The sequence below is a fragment of the Loxodonta africana genome, chromosome 15 (genome assembly GCF_030014295.1).
Source record: "Loxodonta africana isolate mLoxAfr1 chromosome 15, mLoxAfr1.hap2, whole genome shotgun sequence".
In the NCBI taxonomy this organism is placed as follows: Eukaryota; Metazoa; Chordata; class Mammalia; order Proboscidea; family Elephantidae; genus Loxodonta; species Loxodonta africana.
The window spans coordinates 27,168,584-27,194,764 of NC_087356.1; the positions used below are offsets into that span (position 1 = coordinate 27,168,584).

Genomic DNA, 26,181 nt, shown 5'->3' on the forward strand with positions numbered 1-26,181 from the left:
GAAATGAAGACAACGTTATGTGTCACTCTCCTCCAAATATCAAGAAGGATTTAGAATAAAAGATACAAAATTTGAACTCTTCAGTCGTGTTAAGTCACAAACTTTGAAGGAACCTCAAGTGAAGTCCATCCTTCTACTCATTCCCCACCCCTATCTCCCTACCTTTATTATCTAGACTGTAGAAGTCTCTGTTGAAGACATAATAAAACTGTTTTTCTTAGCTGTTTGTGTTTCTCAACAGCATTTCTGTCAACTAAACCAATCTAATTAAAAAGGTATCAGTAGCAGATACCCATTCTTCCCTTGTTATTTATTTTCAAGAATTATAATGATCAGAAAATGAATAAAATTGATTTTCCTTTGTGTAAGCCTTACCTAAATGGTTCCTTCCCTAGACAATTTTCCTAATCCAAATGTTTCTTGTGGAAATTTCAACCTGTGGTCTCCTGATCATTTTTGTGTGTACCAAACATTGTGGAAGGAAGAGATCAGCAACCCAAGCAATGTTTTTAGCAGCTCTCAAGTATAAGATTGCTTGAGAAATACTCTCTCCAGATTTTCTTCTCATCCAGAGGCAATGCCTATCACCTCAGCAGCCAGGTACTTTGACATGTTTGCTATTACATTTAGAAAATGAGGGAACAGATGGTGGGAGGAGTTAAGTGACATGATTAAGGCCAAGAATAAGGCTTTTTAAAAACTCTTCAAGTTTAATTTGTTGGGATATATTCTTTCTGTGTGCTTGTCTGCATTCTCTCGAGAGTTTAAATTAAGTAGGCAAAAATCAAGGTAAATGCTCTGATTGGGAGCAATATTTAAAATCCCAGTCCCTTGAGTAGCTTGCCTATCACTGAATCCTCGAATGGTTCTGCCTACATTAAGCATTATCTCCTGAGAAGAGTGCCTTCAGAGTCAGAATTAGTTTGTCAAATGATAATGTTTTTCACAAGAGAAAGATGGTTTATCACAGACGAGAAAGTAAAGAAGCAAAGAGAGGGAAGCAGGGAGAGAAGAGAAAGACAGCTCTGTTCTATTCCTTGGTTTTTGGAAAAGAAACATAAGATATGATGCTGGTGCTGATATAATAAAAAGTGGGCTGTGTATCTATGGGGAAATGCTGCATTCTCATCTTGAGAAATACTTTTGGGCTTGCACATATACCACAACAGATTATAGCTCAAGATCAAATCTGCACCTGCAGTTCACAATGACCTATATTTTGCCCCAGTCCCCCAAAGTTGCTCTGTAGCAAAGCCAAGTCAAAATAATGCTCAGAAAAGGGCTGAAAAAAAAAAAAAAAAATTCCTGGCAATTTCCCTTTTACTCCACATGCTGCCAAGGTCACCTAGAGGTGAGGCTGAACTCTCCATTTCGCCTTTTTTTTTTTTTTTTTTGCTTTTCCTTCCCTCTTCCCCCTCCCTCCACTTACATACACACTGATAGGGTTTATAGCCTGTACCTCAACAGTATTATAACCCTGGATTTTTATCAGACCTGGGGTCAGGGGAAGTAGGAAAGGAGACTGGATATGCGTCTGGGTGTGGCAAGGTCCTCTTGCCTTATCAGGGAGGTAAGAAAGTGAATCCACCTGGTATGCTTCTGGCTGTGAAGTACAGTGAGGTGAGCCAAAGTGCCAGGGGGTCACTAGGAGTTCACTTTGGATAAGAGCCCAATGTTTGCAGGACTTAGCTCATCAACTTTTCTAATTTACAAAGATGTATTTCCTGTTGGGTTTCTTCCTCCTTGTCATCTAGGCAAAAGAATCCAGTACGCAGCTTGTTTAGTGTGTATAGGAAACATTCCCTTCCTGAATTAAACCTAATTATGGTAATTCATTCAGAAAATCCTTGGGATCTCTGGCACAAGTCGAATAACACAGGGTGGAGGAGTTGGGTATTAAGCACAGGGCACTATCTGTCAAGGATACCTGGGTGCTTTCCTCACCCCTGCGGGACCTGTACCTGAACCTACCCAACAATCATCTCACAAGCTACTTAACCTTGGCGTGCCTTGTTTTTCCTCTCCTATAAAATGGCAGTCTTCACTATTTATTTCTAAGCTGCTTCTATTACATGCTTCGAGATCCCTGGAGAGTAGAACAGCTAAGTCTCAGTGACAGAAAAAGAAACACAAGATCAAGTTTCAAGCGTTTGTGCTTCTGGATTTTGGGGCTGAGGTCTGACTGACAAGGTGAGCCCTATGGCTTGCCTTGAATAGGGTGTTAATTGATTGTTGTTTTATGATAATATAGGATAGAATTGGCCATTGCTTGGGTCCTACTAAAGAGTGATTAAAAGTCGAAGAGGTGGGAGTACTAATTTTCTCCTATTAAGGTCCTGGTTGGAAACCCTGGTGGCTTAGCGGTTAGGAGCTACTGCTGCCACCCAAAAAGGTTGGTAGTTCAAATCCACCGGGCACTCCCTGGAAACTCTATGAGGCAATTCTACTCTGTCCTATAGGGTCACTATGAGTCCGACTCGACGGCAATGGGTTTGGTTTGGTTTGGTTTTAAGGTCTTGGCTGAAAATATTATAGAACACTAAGGAAATGTGTTCATTTTCTGAAACTTAAATTGCATTAAAGAGAAAGTAAAATATGAAAATGGAAACTCTTACTCTCCTGCTTAGAGTCAAACATTTAACTGATCTACTAACACTTTAATCAATTTTACTGGAACTGGAAGACTTTCTCAAATAAGGTATCCATGGCCAAGACACATCTCAAAGAACTGAATTCTCTGCTGAAATACACAGAGGGTGTGCCCCAGGCCCCACAGTAAGTAGCTCAAATAGGCTGGACATAAATATGCACTGGATACTTTAATTTCTAAGTATCTCTCTCATTGGAAATTATTTGACTTACTTCTCACTCCAACTTTAAAAAAAAAAGATTTTTAAATTCATTCATTCATTCAATCAAGTATTCTTTATTTCATTCATTCTACAAACATTTATTGAACAGCTGTTGTGTACCAGGAACTGAAATAAGGACATAAAACAAGTAAGACAACAGTCTCCATCTTAAACAGCTCACAGCCTCGTAGATGAGACATACAGGAAAAAATACAGCATAGTATGACAAGCTGTAATAGAGGTATACGAAAGATGTTAAAAAGGTGCAGAGGGCAGAGGCCAGTCCCTGCCTAGGAGAGTCATGTAAAGTTTCCAAGTCTTAAAAGTTGAGTCAGTGTTTGCTAGGGGAATAAGCACCTAGGTAGGGGGAAGAAACTTTGCTATGTCATGTTTGGGGAGCAGTAACAAATTTGGTGTGGGTATACCAAACAGCTGGAAAGGCAGGAAGGAGCTGGTTTGGGAAGGTACTTGTATGCAAGGACTTTGGCCCCTCCCTAGAAGTGAGGGGTAGCTCCTCAAAGAGTTTTAAGCAGAAGAATAATACAATCAAACTTGTATTTTAGAAAGGTCCCTTTGGCAGCAATGTAGAGGAGGGATTCTACAATACAGAAGCAGTGGGAACATTAAGACAAATAGGAAAAATAACTACGATAAAGTTTACGATAGGTGCTGATGTTGATGTAAAAGTTTTATTATGTATGTGCCACCATGAGTGCTTTAGAAAAATAGCATAGTAAGAATTCAGAGTTTAGAATGGAATGACAAGAGCAGACAAGAACTGAGGAACAACTGAGGCCAGGACAGAGACAGCATCTCAGATTGAAGAAACAGCATAAATAAAGTGTGATGCTTCTAACTGCAGGCTAGAGACATAACGTGTCTGTGAACTAGAGAAAACGTATCAGTCTGATGGGATAAACCAGTTGCCATCGAGTCAATTCTGACTCATAGCGACCCTACAGAACAGAGAGGAACTGCCCCACAGGATTTCCAAGGAGTGGCTGGTGGATTCGAACTGCTGACCTTTTGGTTAGCAGCCAACCATTCAACCACTGTGCCAACATGGCTCTATATGCAAGGGAAATAAAATTACCTGAGCCCCTATACATTGAGGCAGGCATTCCAAGTTACACAGAAGTATAACACAGAAGTCCACCAAAGTTAAAAAAAAAGGGACCTCAAATGGGCCATTCTCTGAGACACTGAGCTGACTTGATCATGCCTGTAACTGCTGTAGAGGGTCTAATCCACTTTTGTGCATTTGATCGAGATGAAATACAATGAGCAAATAGAAAGCATTTTCTTTCAAAAAGATATAGATTCATTTGGCTATTAGTAATATTGAACCTTAATTGCCAACCAAGTGATATGACATTAACTTGAGATAAGGAGACTTGTGAAGTTTCCTCTTCATTTATGTGTTCCTTATAGGACACACAGGCTGCTACAAAAGGAGGAGTTGGGAAGGCAAAGTGTGTGTCCTATCTGAAGCCTCTTCTGAAACAGGAAAACCTCAGTGTCACACATTTAGTGCTTAAACTAGGCAGAGAAATGAACAATTAGTAGATCATTCCAATCCTGTGAATGGAATAATTCCACCCAGTAATAAAACCCTTTTGGGTTATTATTCTTTGTTTATTAAATAAACAAGAGGATTCATTCCAGCCAGCCTGTCAAAAGCACAAAGTGAAACTAAACAGTTTGTTTAGTCTAACAATAGATGCTCTCAGCCAAAACAAGGAGGGATCCAAAATTTTTGCTTTTATAAAATGTGACTTTACCACGGAGTGACGTTACATAATTAGAGGGAAGAGACATGAACATGGAGGCAACAGAATGAAGTAGAGCTCTTTTTATTCTGAGTGGCAGGGAATTAAATGGATTTCTTGCCAGGCTTAAGCAGGGACAAGGCGCAGCTCATGACTGACTCCAGAGATAAATCCATTTTTTATGACATTCTCTTGACCTGGCACACACTTGATAACTGCATCACCATTATCCAGCTTTGTTGATTATAAAAGGTAGAAAGCTGCACACTTACTTCAAATAATATGTCATGGACAAGACAGTTAAAAGTTTATCTCAGATCCATTCATTCTAAACCATAAATGACCTCAGCACCCTCCTTACCATTAAGAAAGCTGTTATTGCTGTATAGTTTTACCTGCCTCATTTTGAATAGCTCCATAAAGTTGTCCAACCCATGTGTCAACGGACCACTTGGAGTTCAGGCAACATTTCATAGCCTGGTAATTACAATGTTTTCCTAAACATGTAGATGATATAGGATTTCCAAATTGCAGTAATCTTCTTAGGCAACTAGCAAGTCTGGTAACCTCATCACTTCAGGAATCAATTCGCAAAGTGGGCAAGTAAAGTCATTTTCCTCAGCAGTTTTAACAAATTTTATGCTTTCCATAGACATGGATGGTCAAGACTCATTTTTATTTTCTGATTAGTGCTGCTCAATTAATCCCCAACTCTCTTACAATCGGCACTAAAAGACACATAATCTTTCTAGAAGTACAATTGTCCCCGGACATATCCTGATTTTACCTGTTCAGGTCTCTGGGTATTCAATAAAGCAAGTTCAGCCGCTGTGCCAAGAGGCCACACAGAGTTCAAGGTAACACCTCACAGCCATCAGCAGGTTAATTATAATTTCATTTTCAAACACACCGACTGCATGCTTGTTTCAACTCCAAATGACCTTACCTGTTTAATTTTGGGGGGAAGGGCAGGTCTAGATGGAGTAAATTTCTGTCAGCAAAGCTGAAAGGCCACTCAGAGTTCATGGTAACAATTCATATTTTTAACAGGTTGCCCAGACCTAAGTCCTCACCTTCAAACATTCCAGGGAGAGCACTTAGAAGCTACAAAGGAAGTAGGGAGTGGGGGATGGGGATAGGAGGAACATGGAAAAGAGAAGGAGAGATAAAACTCCTGACTTCCCGAGTTTTGAGAGGTTCAGTGCCAATGGCCATCTTAGTGGGCTGATCCTGGCTTATGGGGGAAGGTCCTGCACTTTTGAGGCGGAGCCTTATAGGAGTTTCTAGATACCTACCTGATGACTGCCTTATGGCCAGAAGCAAAACTGGCTCAAGAGCAGCTTTGTGTTACGTTCTACAGGGATCACAATATTGGAAGTTTGACTCTGGACCAAAGGCAACTTGGACAAGTGCTGGTTTTCCTTCTGCTTCCTTAGTGAGTGAGAACAGAAAAGGAAGTTCTCGTGGAGGGTAGGTGTTTTCTGTAGACAAGAGTTCTTTCTCTTATCAGTTAGGCCCCAAAAGGCCCAGATAATACCCATGAAAAGAGTTAAGGATGAAAAGAGAAATATCTGACCCACATTAGCCATGACAGACGATCTGACTAAGGTAGTCATTTCACATGTGATTTTTCTCAACACCTGCACATATATTGTATCACATGTCAGAACAAGATTTGTAGGGATGTTCCCTAGGACCAACTGTCCTACTTTCCCATTTAAAACCCACCAAAAGCCAAATCAAGTGCCCTCAAAGCTTTTGCTTAGGCATGCTTTCTGTGTAACTCATCACTCATTCTGGAAACCTCATTTTCCATTTCACGGAGCTTAATTGTTTTTGTTTGTTGGGTTTGTTTTGTTTGAATTCTCTTATTTTTTCTTCAAACTACATAAACTGTTCATATTATTAAATTGTTCATTTTGTAAACAGTCTTGAAGAGCCCCAAAATAAGTATATATCCCACTAACATATTTCATTCTTTGCAATCTATTCCCCTGAAACATGTGACCTGCCCCAAGTTTCTTGGGAGAAGTCTTCCCTGGAACTTCAATCACCACCTAGCTAGGCTGTATCTACTTTCTTACAGCCTGTTCCGCCTTGCTAACCCTCTTTGACAAAATGAAATGATAATTTCTAAAACGTTCATTCATTCCCTCTTCAGAGGACCCTTTTCTTGGCAAACAAGTGGGTGGTGTAATAGCCCTTTTCACTCTCAAATCTTAACCACAGATTATCTCAATACTGCTTTTCATATCAGGGAGGTAATTTCTGGTTTTTGCAGGACCACAAAGCATTTAGCTGAGTGGACCACGTTCGTGTGTTGTTATTGTTGCATAATTCAGTCATTTAAATTTTTTTTAGTTCCAGAGTCTGTTTTCTTTCCCCAAATGATTTTTACAAAGAAGCCAAATAATATCAAAGCTGCTCAGGCAAATTTAGGATAAACCACCCAGAGACCCATCAGCTCAGCCCTTCTACCTCCTCCCATTTCCCCAACTTCTACCACCACAGGATAGAATCACACCCAAGGGAGCTCAATAAAACCACTAGCTTCCACACAACACAGCTTGAAACCTACTAGAACATAGATGTTAGCAGTAATTATAAAGTAAGTTTTTCTAAGTGGAAAACCATTTCTCCAAACTTAATTAACCCAGAACTATGTGAACGATTATGTTAGAACATTTTTTTCCCCATTAAATTATCATATCTTGAAGGCAGTAGCTCTGGCTTGTTTATAGTATATTCTCCCAAATGCCTCACTCATCCTAGATATTCAATAAATGCTTGTTGCATTAAACTCAACAAACATACTTCCCTGGGAGTGGAAAAAATTACTTTTGGTGAGGAATTCGTCATTTTAAAGGAAAGATATCCCTCTCCATTCCCACCCCACTTACTTAGCCCCAGGATTCACCCAGGAATCCTAACTCTTCACAGGGATCATCTAAGACTAGTCATCAGAGAAACACTCAATCGGACCTTCAACGAGGTGACAATCTTCATTTATCTCAATTTTTCTTAACGAGAAATGCAGAGTGACAACTGAAATTTGCGACTTCAATAAATCTTATTTGGTCTTAAATTTCTCACTTACAAATGGCATAATCAAACTGATCATTTGCAGTCCAAATCCGCCAGGCGCTCCTTGGAAACTCTATGGGGCAGTTCTACTCTGTCCTATAGGGTCACTATGAGTTGGAATTGACTCGATGGCAGCGGGTATTTTTTTTTTTTTTTTTTTTTTAGCATTCAAAAGGAGATGGTAAGTGTTGAACCAAGGCAAGGAAGTCATTTAAAGTCTGCCTTTCATTTTAGAGAAACTGTTTCTTCTCAGTCAACAATCAACCAAGTATTTATTGATATCCTTTGGATCCCAGATTGAGAATTGAGCTTTGAGTCAGAACACTGGAGCCCAAATTTAGGATATTCTACTTCATGGCTGTATGATACTGCTTGAGAGCACCCTGAATGTCTGCTTCCTCAACTCTAAAAGTAGAATAATAGTTCTTACCTCACGAAGTTATCTTTAAGACAAAAAGGATAAAATCTATGAAAATATCTAGTATTGTTCTCGGTAGTTTGGAAAACTTGGTGGCGTAGTGGTTGAGTGCTACGGCTGCCAACCAAAAGGTCAGCAGTTCAAGTCTACCTGGTGGTCCTTGGAAACTCTATGGGGCAGTTCTACTCTGTCCTATAGGGTCACTATGAGTCAGAATTGACTTGATTGCCACGGGTTTGGTTTTTTTGGTTCGGTTCCTGGTGCATATTTGACTCAGGACCCTGTGTGGAGTCAAAGAAGAAAACCAAAACCAAACCCACTGCTGCTAAGTCTATTCCGACTCAAAGGAGATATACAATAGAAATAAACTGGTAACTTTACAAATCAACTGCCATAAGGTGAATACCCAGGCAATTTATATTTTAATACCCACAGAGCTCAAGGGTACAAGCCTAGCTCTAGAGGACTAAAGTTGTGTGTGTGGGGGGGGGGCGGGGGGGAGGCGTAGTGGCTCAGGGCAATGGGATTGCTTCAGAGCAAGGCTCAAGATATATCAAATAGAACTGGACTGAGAACACTATCAAGATTAAAGGTAGAAACGGAGTCAAATTCAATTTGTAGGGCAACATACTAATAGTTGTTCCATGGCATGAAAAGGACCTTCGTTCTAATCACCACACATCTTTTCCCATCACTACCTCTTTCTCCTGCCTCTCTTTTGTACCTGAATCTGGGCTGAACTGGAGCTAGAACAGAGACTTTATATTCTCAGAAGTAAAGAATCTTGTGGTCATAGGTCTCTTCTTAGAAGTAAAGAATCTTGTGGTCAAGGTCCATTTCCCAAATGAGATCTGTTCTTTTAGGTAATCACTCCTCTGTCAGGCTTTCTAGAATTGCAATCACACTTCAGTTTTCTGGCAGGGATAATCTGGTCTAGTCTTTATATAAGATTAAAATAAAAATGGCTAGGGTAAGGGACTAGGCAGCTTTGCGAATCTGTACTTCGGTCCATACAAAAATTGTGTAAGGGTTAAAATGTTAAAGAATTGATTTATATATGTGATAATATATGTTCCTGTTGTTGTGTTGTTGTTAGGTGCCGTCGAGTCGGTTCCAACTCATAGCGACCCTACGCACAACAGAACGAAACACTGCCTGGTCCTGAGCCATCCCCACAATCGTTATGCTTGAGCTCATTGTTGCAGCCACTGTGTCAATCCACGTCACTGAAGATTTTCCTCCTTTCCGCTGACCCTGTACTCTGCCAAGCATGATGTCCTTCTCCAGGGACTGATCCCTCCTGACAACATGTCCGAAATATGTAAGATGCAGTCTCGCCATCCTTGCTTCTAAGGAGCATTCTGGTGGTACTTCTTCTAAGACAGATTTGTTCGTTCTTCTGGCAGTCCGTGATATATTCAATATTCTTCGCCAACGCCACAATTCAAAGGCGTCAATTCTTCTTCGGTCTTCCTTATTCACTGTCCAGCTTTCACGTGCACGTGATGCGACTGAAAATCCATGGCTTGGGTCAGGCGCACCTTAGTCTTCAAGCTGACATCTTTGCTCTTCAACACTTTAAAGAGGTCCTTTGCAGCAGATTTACCCAATGCAGTGCGTCTTTTGATTTCTTGACTGCTGCTTCCATGGCTGTTGCTAGAGGTAATTCTTTATTCCTCTCAAAATTATGATGGTAAAGGAACTTTTGCTAAATTTACTCCTCCTTTTTGGATCAACATTAGTGAACTAGTTGAATAAGTATGGTTAACTTTTGTAAAGGTAATGCATCATTTAGAAACAACCAGATAACTAAGCAGCAGCAGTAACAACAACAACATCAAAAACTTGCTTTACTAAAACCAGGAAATGCTATCTAAAAATACATTTTTCATTTGTCTCACAGCAAGCATTCAGTGAGTTGTCTCAAACTGTATAGGGTCTTAGTCATTGCAACCTCTGATCTTCATTAATCTCATTCTTTTCTTTTTGAACATTTTATTGTGGTTTGGGTCAAAGTTTACAGAGTAAATTATTTTCCTATTTAACAACTTATACACATTTTGTTTCATCACATTAGTTGCAATCTCTCAATGTGACAACATTCTACCTACTTCCTCCCTGGGTTCTTTGTTTCTATTCACCTATCTTTCCTGCGCCTTCCTGCTTTCCGAACTTTGTTTTTGGGCAAATGCTGCCCTTTTGGTCTTATATGGTTGATTGTTCTGAGAAGCACATTCCTCAAGGCTGTTATTGTTCTCTTTATAGGCCTATTGTTTGGCTGAAAGGTGATCTCCAGGAGTGGGTTCAGTTCCAGGTTTGAAGGGTGTCTAAGAGTCATAATCTCAGGGGTTCCACCAATGTCTATCAGACTAGTAAGTCTGGTCTTCATCATGAATTTAAATTTTGTTCTACATTTTTCTCCCACTCTCTCCAGGACCTTCTATTGTGATCCTGATCAGAGTGGTCATTAGTGGTAGCTAGGCACCATCCAGTTCTTCTGGTCTCAGGCTAGTAAAGACTGCCATTTATGAGTCCTTTGGACTAATTGTTTTCTTGAGTCTTTGATTTTCTTCACTTTTCTTTGCTCTGAATGGGAAGAAACCAACAATAGTCGTATCATAGATGGCTGCTCTTCTTAATCTCTTTGTGTGATTCCAGTTCTATTTTGCCATTTACTTCTTTCTGTACTTTTATTTCTCTTTTGCTTTCTCAGATTATTTTTTGAGAGTCTCTCTCTTTGCTTACATCACCTGTGACTGCTTCACAAATTAATTTGGTTATGTTTAAGCCATGGTAACTCATTATTTTTTGTCTTTTTTCACATTCCTTGGGCTCATAACTCTTTTTCTAGTAAAGTGCCTTGAGATATCTAAAACAGATATTAGAGTTAAGCAAAAAAGAAATTACCATTTCCCTGTGCACCATCATGGGTATAAAAGTCCACGATGTTGGCCAAAAGAATCACTGGATATTAAAATTAACTATAACTTCAGAGATCATGGTTGGGAATTTCTGAGGCTTCAAAGTATTAACAGTGGTAATGGCATCAGCCAGAATTTCCATTTTAAATCAATAAGCAGATTTTTGGGTATGATGGAGTAATTTGTAGCAGATCAGCACTTTTGCCAAGAACAATGAGAAGAGCCAGAAAACAAAGCAAAACAAAACAAAAATAGCAGCCTGAAAGCATCAGAGAACTGCTAAGTTACCCCAGGGTTGAGGGGCCAAGACCTGAAAGAGAAGGGAAGTTCACTGAAATGAACCCAACATTCTGCATACCATAGATTCTTAGTTTCAGGAGAGAGGTGGAAAAACCAGGAGAATTTTAGGCAAATTCATGGGGCTGGACGGATGAAAACTGAAGTTTGGTGCTACCAAGAGAGCAAGAATTTAAGTAAATGAGATTGCACAGAGAAGAAGAGAAAATTGAGCCTATGGCATGTACTGCCAATGCTAAGCTGTAGAGGGCAGGGGCTGTGATGCCAAGTAGAAAATGGCTAAAAAGTACAGCAGAGTTTCCTGCAGAGTCTTGGTACTAGGGAGGTCAAAATTAGCCTAGGTCCCTCCTAGGTGGGGCCTTGGTAAAACATATCAGGCTTTCAGTTGGGACCCCTTGAGAGAAACATATAATAGTGGGTGTGGGCAAAGTATAGACTGAACCTTATAAAATTGCATCCCAGACAGGAGGCAGGGCCAAGATGGTAGAGTAGTCAGACGCTTGCAGTGGTCCCTCTTATAACGAAGACCTGAACAAACAAGTGAATTGATTATATATATGACACGCTAGGAGCCCTGAACATCAAAGGCAAAGTTAAGAAATCAGACTGAGTGACAGGGGAGGGAGAGATGGTTCAGAGGCAGTGAGGAGTTGCTGGGCCTGACTTCGGCGGGAACCGGCGCCCTATAGGCCCAATTCCCTGTAGTGACTGTGGTGGGGCTGGTGGTAGCATTTGTGATGCAGTTTCCCCAGCGAGAGAGAGTGAGTAGCACAGAGTCTACTCACACCTCTGGAATCAGCAAAGAACAGTGCTCTCGGCAAAAGTACTTGCATATAATTTGCCACACGGACCAAAAAGCACCCCTTTCAAAAGAACTGTCTCCCATTTATCTGATCCTCCTCCCTCTGTTCCAACCCCTGAGCTGGCTCCAGTGGCAGTCACTTTCCCTGGGCATGAGATAGGTCCTGCTGCACACCCTGAGCCACTCTCCTGGCCTTGGAGAAGGAACAAATTAACAAACTGGGGAGAAAATAACATGCTGGCTCCCCTAAGCTGGGAACTAAGGGCAGAAGTGGCTCCATTCCATGGGCACAAGCACAGGCGGTTCACAGACTTTGAATGCCTTTCACCCCTGCATGGAACTCGTGGGCCCATTTCAGCAGTTTAGGCCCTTGTTGGCACAGTGCGACAGTATACGTGCCTGAGGTCTGACTTCAACTGTTGCAGCTGTGTGGTGGAGAAGTGGGTTCTTGATGTTTGACACCATTCTACCTACTAAGCAGGGTCTTCATCTACCCACATCAGGGGCCTGAGGACTGGTGGCTCCACCCGTGCCACATAGCCACCCACGACAGGGGTCCAAGGATAAGTGGTGCCTCCCAGTCCTTACAGCCAAAAGCACTGGGTGCCCAAGATCCGGCTGCAGAGCCCACCCATCTGTGCACTCTAGGAAACAGGAACGTGTTTTCCTCACAGACACTTGGGGGACAGTTGTCAGCCCCTGCCTTGCTCAGAGCATGGCTCCCTGCTACAGCCAGATACCTGGGCCTACACCAACTGTCCCTGCTCCTCTAAGACGGTAGGTGAGAGTCTGCACCACACACTTGGTGACTGACTTTCTGGGCACCTGAGCTGAATCCATACAAGAAAAGGGAATGGAATCCTGGGCTCATATACCTGGTAACAGCTCTAGACATCTGGTGACAGGAAGTTAGAGCTTCAAAGGAACCAATAATCAAACTAGCTCACTCGAGCAGCCTATTTGGGCATATCAAGGCCAAACAAAGCAAGAAGCTGGGACATAGTAAGCAAACAAAATAAATTAATACAATTACTTATAGATGGCTCAGAGACAACAGTCAATATCAAATCACATAAAGAAGCAGGTCATGATCGCTTCAACAAGCTCCCAAAACAAAGAATCAAGGAATCTTCCAGATGAAGATATGTTCCTAGAATTACCAGAGGTAGAATACAAAAGATTAATACACAGAACTCTTCAACAGATCAGGCAAAACGTAGAACAAGCCAAGGAACACACAGATAAAGCAGTTGAAGAAATTAAAAAAGTTATTCAAGAGCATAATGATAAATTTAATAGGCTGCAAGAATCCATACAGAGACAGCAAACAGAAATTCAGAAGACTAACAATACAATTTCAGAATTAGACAACTTAATAGAAAGTCAGAGGAAAAGAACTGAGCAAGTGGAAGGCAGAATTAGTGAGACTAAAGATAAAACACTTGGCACCAATATATTCAAAGAAAAATCAGATAAAAGAATTAGAAAAAAATGAAGAAACCCTAAGAATCATGTGGGACTCTATCAAGACAAATAACCTACGAGTGACTTGAGTACCAGGACAGGGAGGGAGAACAGAAAATACAGAGAGAATTGTTGAAGATTTGTTGGCAGAAAACTTCCCTGATATTGTGAAAGACGAGAAGAATATATCTACCCATGATGCTCATCGAACCCCACACAAGGTAGATCCCAAAAGAAAGCCACCAAGACATATCATAATCAACCTTTCCAAAACCAAAGATAAAGAGAGAATTTTAAGAGATGCTAGGGATAAATGAAAAGTCACCTACAAAGGAGAGTCAGTAAGAATAAGCTCAGAGTACTCAGCAGAAATCATGCAGGCAAGAAGGCAATGGGATGACTTATATAAAGCCTTCAAGTAAAAAAATTGCCAGCCAAGCATCACATATCCAGCAAAACTATCTCTCAAAATGAAGGCAAAATTAGGACATTTCCAGATAAAAAGAAGTTTAGGGAATTTGCAAAAACCAAACCAAAACTACAAGAAATACTAAAGGGAGTCCTCTGGTTAGAAAATCAATAACATAAGATAACAACCCAAGACTAGAACACAGGGCAGAGTGACCAGATCTCAACCTACATAGGGAAATCACAAAAATAAATCAAGATAAAAAATGCTCAAAATAGGGAAAAAGCAATGTCATTACGTAAAAGATGATGACATTAAATCAATAAAGAGGAACTAAAAAATAGTCATAGATCTTTCATATGGAGAGGAAGTTAAGGCGGTATAAAGAGATAAAAGTTTGGTTTAAACTTAGAAAAACAGGGGTAAATATTAAGGTAACCACAAAGGAGACTAACAATCCTACACATCAAAATAACATACAAGAAAAACATAAAGACTCAGCAAAAACAAAATCAACAATAAAATGGAAGACAATATACGAAGAAAAACTATTCAGCACAAAAAATTAAGTGGAAAAAAGAAACTGTCAACAACACACAAAAAAAGACATCAAAATGACAGCACTAAACTCATACCTATCCATAATTATGCGGAATGTAAAAATGCATCCCAACCACATGTCAGCAAAAATCCTGAATGGATTGAGCTGATGTGCTCTCATTCCAGGTGCTTGCCAGAGGACAGGTAAATCTTTCTGGAGTAAGACATCATCATCTAAAACCATTAACCTGTTGCCGTCGAGTCGATTCCGACTCATAGAGACTCTATAGGACAGAGTAGAACTGCCCCATAGAGTTTCCAAAGAGCGCCTGGTGGATTCGAACTGCTGCCCTTTCGTTAGCAGCTGTAGCACTTAACCACTATGCCACCAGGGTTTCCATAGATCCTACAGATATGGAAAATAAGAGAGAATATTATGAACAACTTTATGCCAATAGATTTGGAAAATTAGGTGAAATAGACAAATTCCTAGAAAAACATAATTTATCAAAACTGACACAAGAACAGATCTGACTAGTTACTTATTTACTAAAGAAACTGAATTTATAATTAATATCTTTTCCACAAAGAAATTTTCTGTTCCATATGATTTCCCTGGTGAAACCTTTACAACATTCAAGGAAAAAATGACACCAATCTTACACAAATTCTTCCTGAGAAACAAAATGAGGGATGACTTCCCAATTTGTTTTGTGAGAGTGGTATAACCTCGATACCAAAACCTGGAAAGGCATCATAAGAAAGAAAAATATAAGCCAGTTTCTCTCGCAGACAGAGATTCAAACTTCTCAAACCTTACTAAATCAAATCCAGCAATATACAAAATAGACATAATGAACAAGTTAGATTTATTCCAGGAATATAAGATTGCTTTAACAACTGAAAATCAATCATTGTGGTTCACTGCATTAACAGAATAAAAGAGAAAAATCATATGATCATCAATAGATGCTGGAAAAATCATAAATTTTATAAATTCATGATAAAAAAATATTAGCAAACTAGGCTTAGAAGGGAAGTCCCTTAATCTCTAAAAGAGCATATACAAAAAAGCCTACAGGAAACATCACACTCACTGGTGAAATACAGAATGATTTTCCCGATAATGAAAAAAGGATGTCAGTATCCCCACTTTTATATATCCCTGCACTAGAGGTCCTAGTCAGTGTAATAAGGCAAGGAAACTTTTTCTTTTTAAGGATTGTAAAGGAAGAAATAAAACTGTCATTATTTTACATAAGATAATTTTATTTGCAGAATGGATTCAAAAGACTCATCAGACAACTCTTTGAATAAATAAATTTAGCAAGATCACTGAATAAAAAAAGTCAATTGTATATTTATATAGTGATATAAAACCGAAACTGAACCTGTTGCCATCAAGTTGATTCTGGCTTATAGAGGCCCTAAAGAACAGAGTAAAACTGCCCCATAGGGTTTCCAAGGATTCGAACTGCTGGCCTTTTGGTTAGCTGCCAAGCTCTTAACCACTGCACCATCAGGCTCCGATATAGCTTTAAAAACCGAAAAAGAAACCACCCAAATCTGTTGCTGTCAAGTCGATTCCGACTCATAGTGACCCTATAAGACAGAGTAGAACTCCCCCACAGGGTTTCCGAAGAGTGGCTGGTTAGCAGTGGAGCCCTTAACCACTGTGCCATCAGGGCTCCAATATAGCATAAAAATAAAATTCTTAGGAATAAATCTACAGAGAAAACTACTAAAACATTATTGAGATAAATAAACTAAGATGCAAATAAACGGAGAAAATTCAGTCTTACGCATCGGAAGACTTGACATTAAAACACTGTACATTCTCCCCAAATTAACACATAGATTCAGTGCAAACTAGATCAAATATCCCAACAGCTTTTCTGTGTGTTTGTGTATGTGTGTGTGTCTTTGTGTGTGGTGTCCATGTAAACTGATAAGATGATTTTAAAAGTTATATTGTTGTTGTTGCTGTTAGTTGCTGTCAAGTCAGCCCCCAACTCATGGAGACCGCACGCACAAAAGAATGAAATGCTGCCTGGCCCTGCACCATCCCCATGGATCCATCCACTGTTGTGATCCACAGGGTTTTTACTGGGTGATTTTTCTGAAGTAGATTGCCAGGCCTTTCTTCCTAGTCCATTTTGGTCTGGAAAACTCTGCTGAAACCTGTTCAGTATCATAGCAACTCAAACCTCCACTGACAATAGAACGTGCATTTGCCAGGAACCGAACCTGAATCTCCTGCATGGAAGGCAAAAATTCTACCAGTGAATCAGCAATGACCCCATTGTAAAGAATAACCAATACAATTTCGAAAATGAAGAACAAAGTTCAAGCACTACATCATCAAATCCCAAGACTTAATAAAGGGTTTGGCACAAGGATAGCCAAACAGACCTATCTGGAACAGGTCTATGTACCAAACGGAACAGAATAAAAGGCCAGAAACAGGCTCATACATATACAGTTACCCAATTTATATCAAAGGTAACACTGCAATGTGGTACATAAAGGATGACCTTATCAATAAGTGGTGTTGGGTCAACGGGACAGCCATCTGAAAACAAACAATTTTTGACTCCACATTCACACCATGCACACACAAAACAAATTATAGATGGATTATATATCTCAGAGGAGGCAGTCAGTCCTTCAGATGGCACAAACGGCTAGTTATTCTCCCTTCCTTCCCCCCTGCTAGAATCTTTGGGCTTTGGAACAAGCCACTGCACCTCCCCCTCTGAAGCCCAAGAATTTGTTTAAATAAGCAGCAGGACTAAAGAGATACAATTCCAGGTTAACAATTCTGGGCTGGCACCCCAATGTCTGACAACTCCTCCTCTTTGGATGATCAGATGTTTCAGTGGGATGGACCACTTTTACATGGCCTTTCTCACCATGGTCTTGTAACTCTCACCCAAGTGACTGGGTGGGACCATGCAAATAAGTTCTATGGAACCCTAACGTAGGGATTGGTCAGTTTTGCCACCCTGCTGGACTTAAAATGAGCTGTCCCAGAGGCTCATCTGGGAGGGAGGAGAGGATCTCGTCACAACAAAGGAAGAGAGACAGGAGCAGAGCTCAACCTTTGGACCAGGGATCTGTATACTGAGAAGCTTCTGGAACCAGGAGGCTGAGAGAGAGCTCTAACACTGAAGACAGTGAAAAGCGGTGGCAGAGAAGCAGCAGTAGCGGAGGCAGGAAACTGGCAGGAGATGGCACCGTGGGCTGGGAGCCCAGAGAATGAGAAAGCTGAGCACCTTTGGGCAGGATACTTGCTGGCAGAGTAGGGTGCCTTGGGGTACTTATCGGCAGAGCTAAAAGAGTTTCCTAATACTTGTCCAGGTCGAGGGCCAGACAGAGGCTTTGTAACACTTGCCCACAAAGTTAGAGCTGAGCATCTTGGGGCAGGAGGCTGGCTGGCAGAGGAAGGTGCCTCTGAACACTTGGTGGAGCTAGGTTTGCTAACTCACAGATCTAGTGCTGAGTGCTTTCAGGCAGAGGTTTACAGGCACAGTGGGGTGCCTGCCTCAGGGCATTTATTGGCAGAACTAAAAGAGCTTTGTAACATTTGCAGGGCAGAGGCCCAGGGCCAGAGAGAAGCTTGCTTGCGGGCACAGCTAAGAAGAGGTCGTCCTGACGTTAAGGACTGCATCCTGAGCATTCCTGAACCTGAATTGCAACCTGTTACTCTCCTAATGAACTCCATAATCATGAGTATTATCTGAGTTCTGTGTGGCCATTGCAAGGAATTATCAAACCCTGCATAGAAGTAGAGAGTGCCACGAGAGGGACGGTTGGTGTCAGAATTGGTAAAGATGGTGGAGACAGGAGGCATGTCCGATCTCCGTCTCAGAGACATCAGCATTGGGCATTGATTCTCCTTCCTTCTTGTGAAGTCAGAGGAGGTCAGATGCCTCTGTCACAACATTTCTACAGATGGAAAAGTTTGCATTGCACTCTGTGCAGTGGAATACACAACCCCTGGAATATAAAATTGGGTGGGAGAAGATTCTTAGAATCCTTTGTCCATTGTGCAAAGAGGGCCCCTGTGGAAGTTTTCCATCCTACCTGGACAGCTTTTGAGCCAGGGAGGACAGCTTATGATGGAACTTTTCCTGTTGTACATCGCCTGTTGTTTTTGAGTAATTAAAATGACTTTCACTATTGCCAACACCATGTGTAAGTCTAGGTGTACAACTTGATCAAGATAAATGGACATAACACCCATGGAGTGGTTGGTACCTGCCGTCATCAAGGTTGTATGTCAACTTGAACGGGCCATGATTCTCAGTGGTTTGGCAGTTATGATGTGGTTTTGCAGTCGTGTGACATTTTGATCACCTCCATGATGGGATATGCTTTGAGTAGCCAATCAGTTGAAAGGGTGTTTCCTTGGGGGTGTGGCCTGCATCCAATATATGTGGAATTTCTGGCAAGGCTGGCAGGCTTTTGCTCACTCTGGATCATGCAGCTGGCTCTTGCTTGTCTGACCTCCTGTTCTTGAGACTTGAGCTAGCAGTTTACCTGCCATCTTGCCGGCTGATGTTGGGATTCATTGGTCTTCACAGCCTAGGAGCAAGAGCCCTGCTGTCTGACCTGCCAATCTTGGGTTCACTGGCCCCTATGCCTACATGAATCAGAAAAAGCCTCCAGCTTGACCCACGGACTTGGGACATTGTAGCCTCTACAACCATGCGAGCCATTTCCTTGATATAAATTTCTCTCTCTATATATATTTTTTACTCTTTACTGGCTTTGCTTCTCTAGAAAACCCAGCCTAAGATAGTATCACGGGTGAAATTCTCATCCCGGTACTCTGGTGGGTACTTGGAATCTGGAGACAGCCTTTAAGGCAGCCTGCATGTGCAACTTAATGTCAAAATGCAGAAGTTAAAATAATAAAGTATCTAGAAGAAAACTAAATGAATAATTTCTTTGATAAGGATAAGCACAAAGTTGGTTCCTATGAGGCAGAGGTTAAAGATGTCCCCAATGTCCAACTTTTCCAAGCTGCTGTACCATTCCATCATCTCTAACATCAACTACTCTCTCTCCCCTCAGTACTCTCCCTCCCATCTTTGGGTTCCCTAATTCACTGCGTCTCACAGAACTCATGAAGGTATAAAGGAAATCGCTCACATGGTTGTGGAGGCTGCCAAGTCCCAAATTCATGGGTTACATGTAGGCTTCTCCCTGGCCCTCAGTCTCTGCCCAAAAGCACTCAGCTTTCTCCATCCATGGGCCCAGAAGCCCACTGAGCTGTCTCTAGCAGGTCCGTCCTTCCTTGGTGGTGGGGCCTCTTCTCTCTGCTCTGGAATTGGCTCTCTTTTAAGGCAAAATTGACCATTTCTCTTGGTGAGCCACAACTATCTTGTTTTCAAAGCCCTGCCCAATCACCTGGGTGGAAGTTACAAGATCATGGCAAGAAAGGCCACACTCAGTAATTCATCACACTGCAAAAAAACCAGAAGAATATCTTTAAGATCCTTAGGTGGATGAAGATTTTTTAAACAGGACACAAAGAACACTAATTTACAATCAAAATATAGATGATCTAGATTATATTAAGATTAAAAGCTTCTATTTATCAAAGTATATAATTATTAGAGTGAAAACGCAAGCCAGAGAATAGGAGAAGCTATTTGCTATACAGATATATAAGAATATATTTAAAACTACTACAAAATGATAAGAATCAGACAGACAATTCAATAGAAAACTGGGCAAAAGACTTGAACTGGCACCTCACAAAAGATATCAAAGTGGCCAATTTGCATACAAAAAGGTTGTTCAACATTATTAAAAAAACAGTTGCCACAGAGCTGGCTCTAACTCATGGTGACCCCATGTGTGAAGAGTAGAACCACACTCCGTGAGGTTTTCAATGGCTGACTTTTTTGGAAGTAGATCACCAGGCCTTTCTTTCAAGGTGCCTCTGGGTGGACTCCACCCTCCAGCCTTTCAGTTAGCCACTGAGTGCACTAACCATTTGCACCATCCAGGGACTCCTCAATATCACTAGTATTAGGTAAACAGGAAATAATGCCACAATAAGATACCACTGCACACCCAGTCAAATGACTGAAATTAAAAAGACAATACACCATGCGTTGTTGAGGAAGTGGAGCCACTTCAGTTATCACTACTCTTGGTATAAACTGGTTACAATTACTTTGAAAAATTGGTAGGATCTACTAAAGCTGACATACATGTGCCCTATGACCAGCAATTCATATCCCAGGTATAGAACCAACAGAAATGGGTACAATATGTATTACATCGAAAAACATGTACAAGACTGTTCAAGGCAGCACTATTTGTAATAACCCCTACTTGGAAACAATTCAAATGTTCATCAACAGTCAAACAGATAATAAGTAAATTTTGTTATATTCACATAATGGTACACTTTATAGCAATGGGAAAGGATAAACTACTGTTTTATGCTACAATTAGGATGAAGTTCATAAATCAAATGTTTAATGAAAGAAGCCAGATACAAAGGAGTATATACTGTACGATCTCATTCATATAAAATTCAAAACGGGTCAAACTAACCAATGGTGACAGAAATCAGGACAGTAATTACTTTTGGTTGGGAGGCTTTAGGGACTGGAAGAAGGTACAAGTGGAGCTTCTGAGGGATGTTGGTCATGTAGTTTTTGATCTGGGTAGTAGTTTTATGGGTACATTCATATTTTTAAAATGCATCAAGTGGTACATTTATGATTATAGATTTTTATGTACTACAATAAAAGGTTTATTCTAAAATACCAATAAATCAAATACTTTCCCCCTGCGTGAGATCTTCTAAGAGGGTACAGACTAAGCCGTGAGTAGCAGCCAGTGGACTTGAGAAGGGTGTGCTTGACAGCCACTTAGTTGGTTTTCCACTCAGCTGAATACAGCTAGGTGTTGTGATGTGTGCGTATTTAACCTTCATACTACCTGAAAATAATTTCATTTTTACTCATATATTGCTTAATTTTTACCCATAATAGACTGTTGGTTAAAAAGACAGAAAGCATAAGGAATACTGAAAAATAAAAATAAATGAAGAGCATAAAAATTACTATAATTTTGAAAATGAATTTCATATCTTCACCAGATTTATATTTCTATTCATTGATCAAAATCCTCATAATGTACATAAAATTACTTTTACTCTAAAGACTGGTATTTACAAAGATGAAATATGTTTATATTCAATTTGACTTTATATTCATTAGAGTTTAAGATTATTCATATTGACACTTATTTTTAGAGAAATACTTGAACTTACTAGCATGAAATACCATTATTTAATTTAGAAACAAAGCTTGAAAATTATAAAAACAAATCAGTTGGTAATATTCAAATTAAAAAATTTCAAACAGGTCATATAAGTAGATTTTTGCTCTTTGGGTCTGTATCTTAATATATATTTGATGTCCAAACCCAATTTGATAAAATATTACATTTGAACTAGTCAATAAATTATGTTTGTCTTACACAATTTAAAAGAAATTTAATAATATGCAACTTTTTATATGGGAAAAGGTGAAACTTATTGAGTTAATATTTATAAATATTACATTGAAATGAATTTTATAATCTTTAATAATATGCAAAATATAAATTTTAATTTAATTGGCTTCTTTATCATATGTCATGAAAAAAATGACATTATTTAAAAATTCTGATGTGGGGGAAGAGCAGTGATAATACAATTATGTTTGCTATAAATTCCACAAGTCAATAAATGTTTGAAAATGCTAATTTAGTCTAAGCTCTATCTTCAGTTTTTACAGATAAAAAAACCTAGGCCCAAAATAGTTAAGTGACTGGACCAAGGACATATTTTTAGTTAGTGGCAGAGTCAGGGGAAACACTCAGGCTTTCTGATCGTTGCTTCAGTGATCTTTGCACCACAGCAGAAGATATTGACAACGTGCGATATGCAGGACTAAGGTGTGCCTGGCCCAAGCCATGGCAGTTTCCATCGCCTCGTATGCATGTGAAAGCTGGACAATGAATAACGAAAACTGAAGAAGAACTGATGCCTCTGAATTATGGTATTGGCGAAGAATACGAATGTGCCATGGACTGCCAGAAGAACGAACAAATCTGTCTTGGAAGAAGTACAGCCAGAATGCTCCTTACAATAGAGGATGGTAAGACTTTGTCTCACATTCTTTAGACATGTTGTCAGGAGGGACCAGTCCCTGGAGAAGGACATCATGCTTGGTAAAGTAGAAGGTCAAGAAAAGAGAGGGAGGCCTTCACTGAGATGGGCTGACATAGTGGCTGCAACGATAAGCTCGAGCATAGCAATGACTGTGAGGATGGCACAGGACTGGGCAGCGTTTTGTTCTGTCATACACGGGGCCGCTATGAGTTGGAGTGGACTTGGCAGGACCTAACAACAGCGTAAGCTATTTATACCTTTTAGTACTACGGGTCATATTCTTAGCTCCACAACTGATTTTTCATATGCACAAAAAGAACCTGATCAACTACAGCTATTAAAAATGTTGCCATGTCCTACAGAAAAATTCACAAATATCATGGCTCTTTACATTCTCCTCCACCTTCAATAAATTTGGCTTTCACCGGCTAATGCCTGGAAACATCTTTGGACAATTTTCAGCAGAGAAACAATAAATCAAAAATGTCAGTGGCTGAGAGGGGAGAGCTTTTCCAATTTTCATAAACAAAAACTTCAGTGACAGCCGCTTTCAGGTTTTGAATGTAATTTTCCTAACTGATGTCTTCACTGTGGTGTGCCTTGGCTGCCTTCCACTCACTAGCAGTGAGTTATGGTGATGCCACACCAATATGAAAACCTGATCAAGAAAAGCAGAACTCTGAGAGAGCTGGAAGCAAGTCACCACTCACACGTGGATGGGGCAAAGACAAGGCTCATCTGTAAGAGTACTACTGCCCTGCTTCTGATTTAAATTGGCAGCTGATTAATAGCTAGCGATGCAGTCTCACGAAACCACCCACTGAAATAACTATAAAACTAAAAAAAAAAAAAGTTTAAACTCTTAACAATGTTAAAATCTACAACAGGTGGAATGCCAGAATTCAGAAGGATTTTCACACCAACAAAATTGGAGCAAAGGAGAATCACAAATCTTTTCATACACAGCAATCCATCAATTTTCTCTACTCTTTCTCGTGGATCAAGGAGCCCTGGTGGCACAACGCTTAAGTGCTTGGCTGCTAACCAAAAAAGGTCAGCAGTTCAAAACCACCACCTGCTTTGTGGGAGAAAGATGTAGCAATCTGCCTCCATAAAGATTACAACCTTGGAAACACTATAGGGAAGTTCCACTCTGTCCTTTAGGGTCACTGTGAGTTGGAATTAACTTGATGTCAACGGGTTTGGGTTTTTTCTTACGGTTTTATTCCTGGATCAGAAACAGGCCCTATAACAGTGTTTCCAAAAGTTTCTGAAAATACCGATGCTTTGGCTCTGTTTTCAGAGATTCTGATTCTGTGGTGGGACAGTTCAGAAGTGAATATTTTTTTTATAAAGCTCTTTAAGGGAATCTGATGATCTGCGAGGCGTGAGAACTACTGGCCTACACCAATCAGACAATTGGGTGGCTGACCGTCTGGTGCATAGCTGCTGCTTTCTTTTCTTTAAATATGTAAACTTTTTATTTTGAAATAAACATACAGTTACAAAAATAGTACAAAAAGTTTCTGTATACCCTTCAACCAGCTCCCCCCAATGATAATACCATTCATAACCACAGTACAATGTGAAAACAGAAAACTGATGTTGGTACAGTACTATTACCCTGGTACAGATCTTATTTGGATTTCACCAATTTTCACATGCACTTGTGTGTGCATGTATGTGTGTGTGGTGTATATACAGTTCTCCGAAATTTTGTCACATGTGTAGATTAGTGTAACCATCACTGCAATCAGAATGCAGAACTCTTCTACCATCACAAAGAACCTTATTCATTCTACCTCTTAATAGTCATACTCTCCCCTCAATCCAACCTCTGGCAACTACTGATCTGTTTCCCATCACTGTAATTTTGTCACTTAGAGAATGTTATATGAATTGAAACAGACAGTATGCAGCCCTTAAAGACTGGCTCTTTTTCATTCAGCATTAATGCCCTTGACAGCCGTCCAAGTTTTCACATATATCAAGCTTGATCCTTTTTATTGCCATGTAGTATTCCATTACATGGATTACTACAGTTTGTTTATCCATTCGGCCTTTGAAGGATATTTGGATTTTTTCTAGCTTTTGGTTATTATGAATAAAGCTGCCATGAACATTCCTATACAGGATTTTATAACACTACGCTTTCATTTCTCTACAATATATTCCCAGGTGTGCGATTGTTGGGTTTTATGGTGTGTATTTAATTTTATAAGGAATTGCCAAGTTGCTTTGCAGAGTGACATTACCATTTTATATCCCCACCAGCAATGTATGTTTGAGATCCAGGTGCTCTATATCCTCATCAGCACCTGGTATATCAGTTGCTGCTTTTCAAGGTGCACAAAGCTAGGTATCCTTCTTCTCAGACCCTACCTAATACCTATCATTTTATAACATGGCGGAAGGCAAGAGGCGTTGAAATGATGCAAATGTGGGCAGAAATTAGAAGCTACCATGTGGGGGCAACAGATTTTCCATTTATATTACTGATTAATGTCAGAGAAAGACAATGGGGATAGAATTATGAAAAACTGTAAACCATTAATGTCGCATTAGATGAAAGATGGCTAAAGGTGGGACACTCAGACAGGAATTGCGCATATTAACATGTTCTCTAGCTGTGGATCTGAGACACGGCTATCTAACTCAAGAATGGAGTTAACAGGTGTCTGGTTTTTAAAAATGAAAGTCTGGTATTTGATATGCTGTGATATGGTATGCGTGCCAACATTCTTGCTCATTCTTTAGGCTTGTAATACAAGCTGCTGTGCCAATTCTCTACTTGGATATAAGAGCATCAACATTCTGATATTTCTAGGGATGCACTAAACCCAAGTAAGCAGGACCATGGTGAACCACACTCCTTTTCTGTTAGAATACACAAATTTAAATATTTCTTCTGTGATGAATAATCAGGGAGGCGGAAAAAAAAAAAACCTATGGAAAAATAGTCTAGGATCATAGCAAGGGATCATCATCCTTAAAGTTACAAAGGAAAAATATATTTCTGAAAAATATTTACTATAGAAACTAGAAGGGAATCAAAAAACAAAAACTGCTTTGCATTCCAATAGAAAGAAAGCAGAAATCCATAATGAAAGAAGTAGCCACGATAAAGGAGACAGCAGAAACAAATAACGCAAAAAAAAAAAAAAGTAATAGTAGAATTGCAGTAAACATCACAGGTAGCAGTGATCACAACTTCAGCAACTTAAATAGTAGATATAAAGGACAAGCCTGAATAACTTTCATAGGAAAGCTGAGATGAAAAAACTGGATAAAAGGAAAGAAAAGATGGTTTTTATGGGGAGAGAAGACCTAGGAATTGAATCAACAATTATTTACTGTTTACTCACCAAAAAAACAAAACCAAATCCATTGCTGTCAAGTGGATTCCAACTATAGCAACCCAATAGGACACAGTAGAACCT

General features: G+C 40.0%; 1 protein-coding gene across 20 annotated transcripts in view; it reads right to left on the reverse strand.

Annotated features, from left to right (window-relative positions):
• Positions 1-26,181, reverse strand: part of EXOC6B (exocyst complex component 6B) — a 712,770-nt gene that overhangs the window by 93,561 nt on the left and 593,028 nt on the right. The window contains exon 21 of one of the 20 annotated variants that reach the window (XM_064268721.1): positions 11-26,179. The exons of the other annotated variants lie outside the window; for them this stretch is intronic. Within the exon in view, the coding sequence (XP_064124791.1) occupies positions 26,150-26,179 (30 nt within the window). The 3' untranslated portion in view covers positions 11-26,149. Of the gene's footprint in view, positions 1-10; positions 26,180-26,181 lie in introns of those variants that run through there. 20 annotated transcript variants of the gene reach the window in all.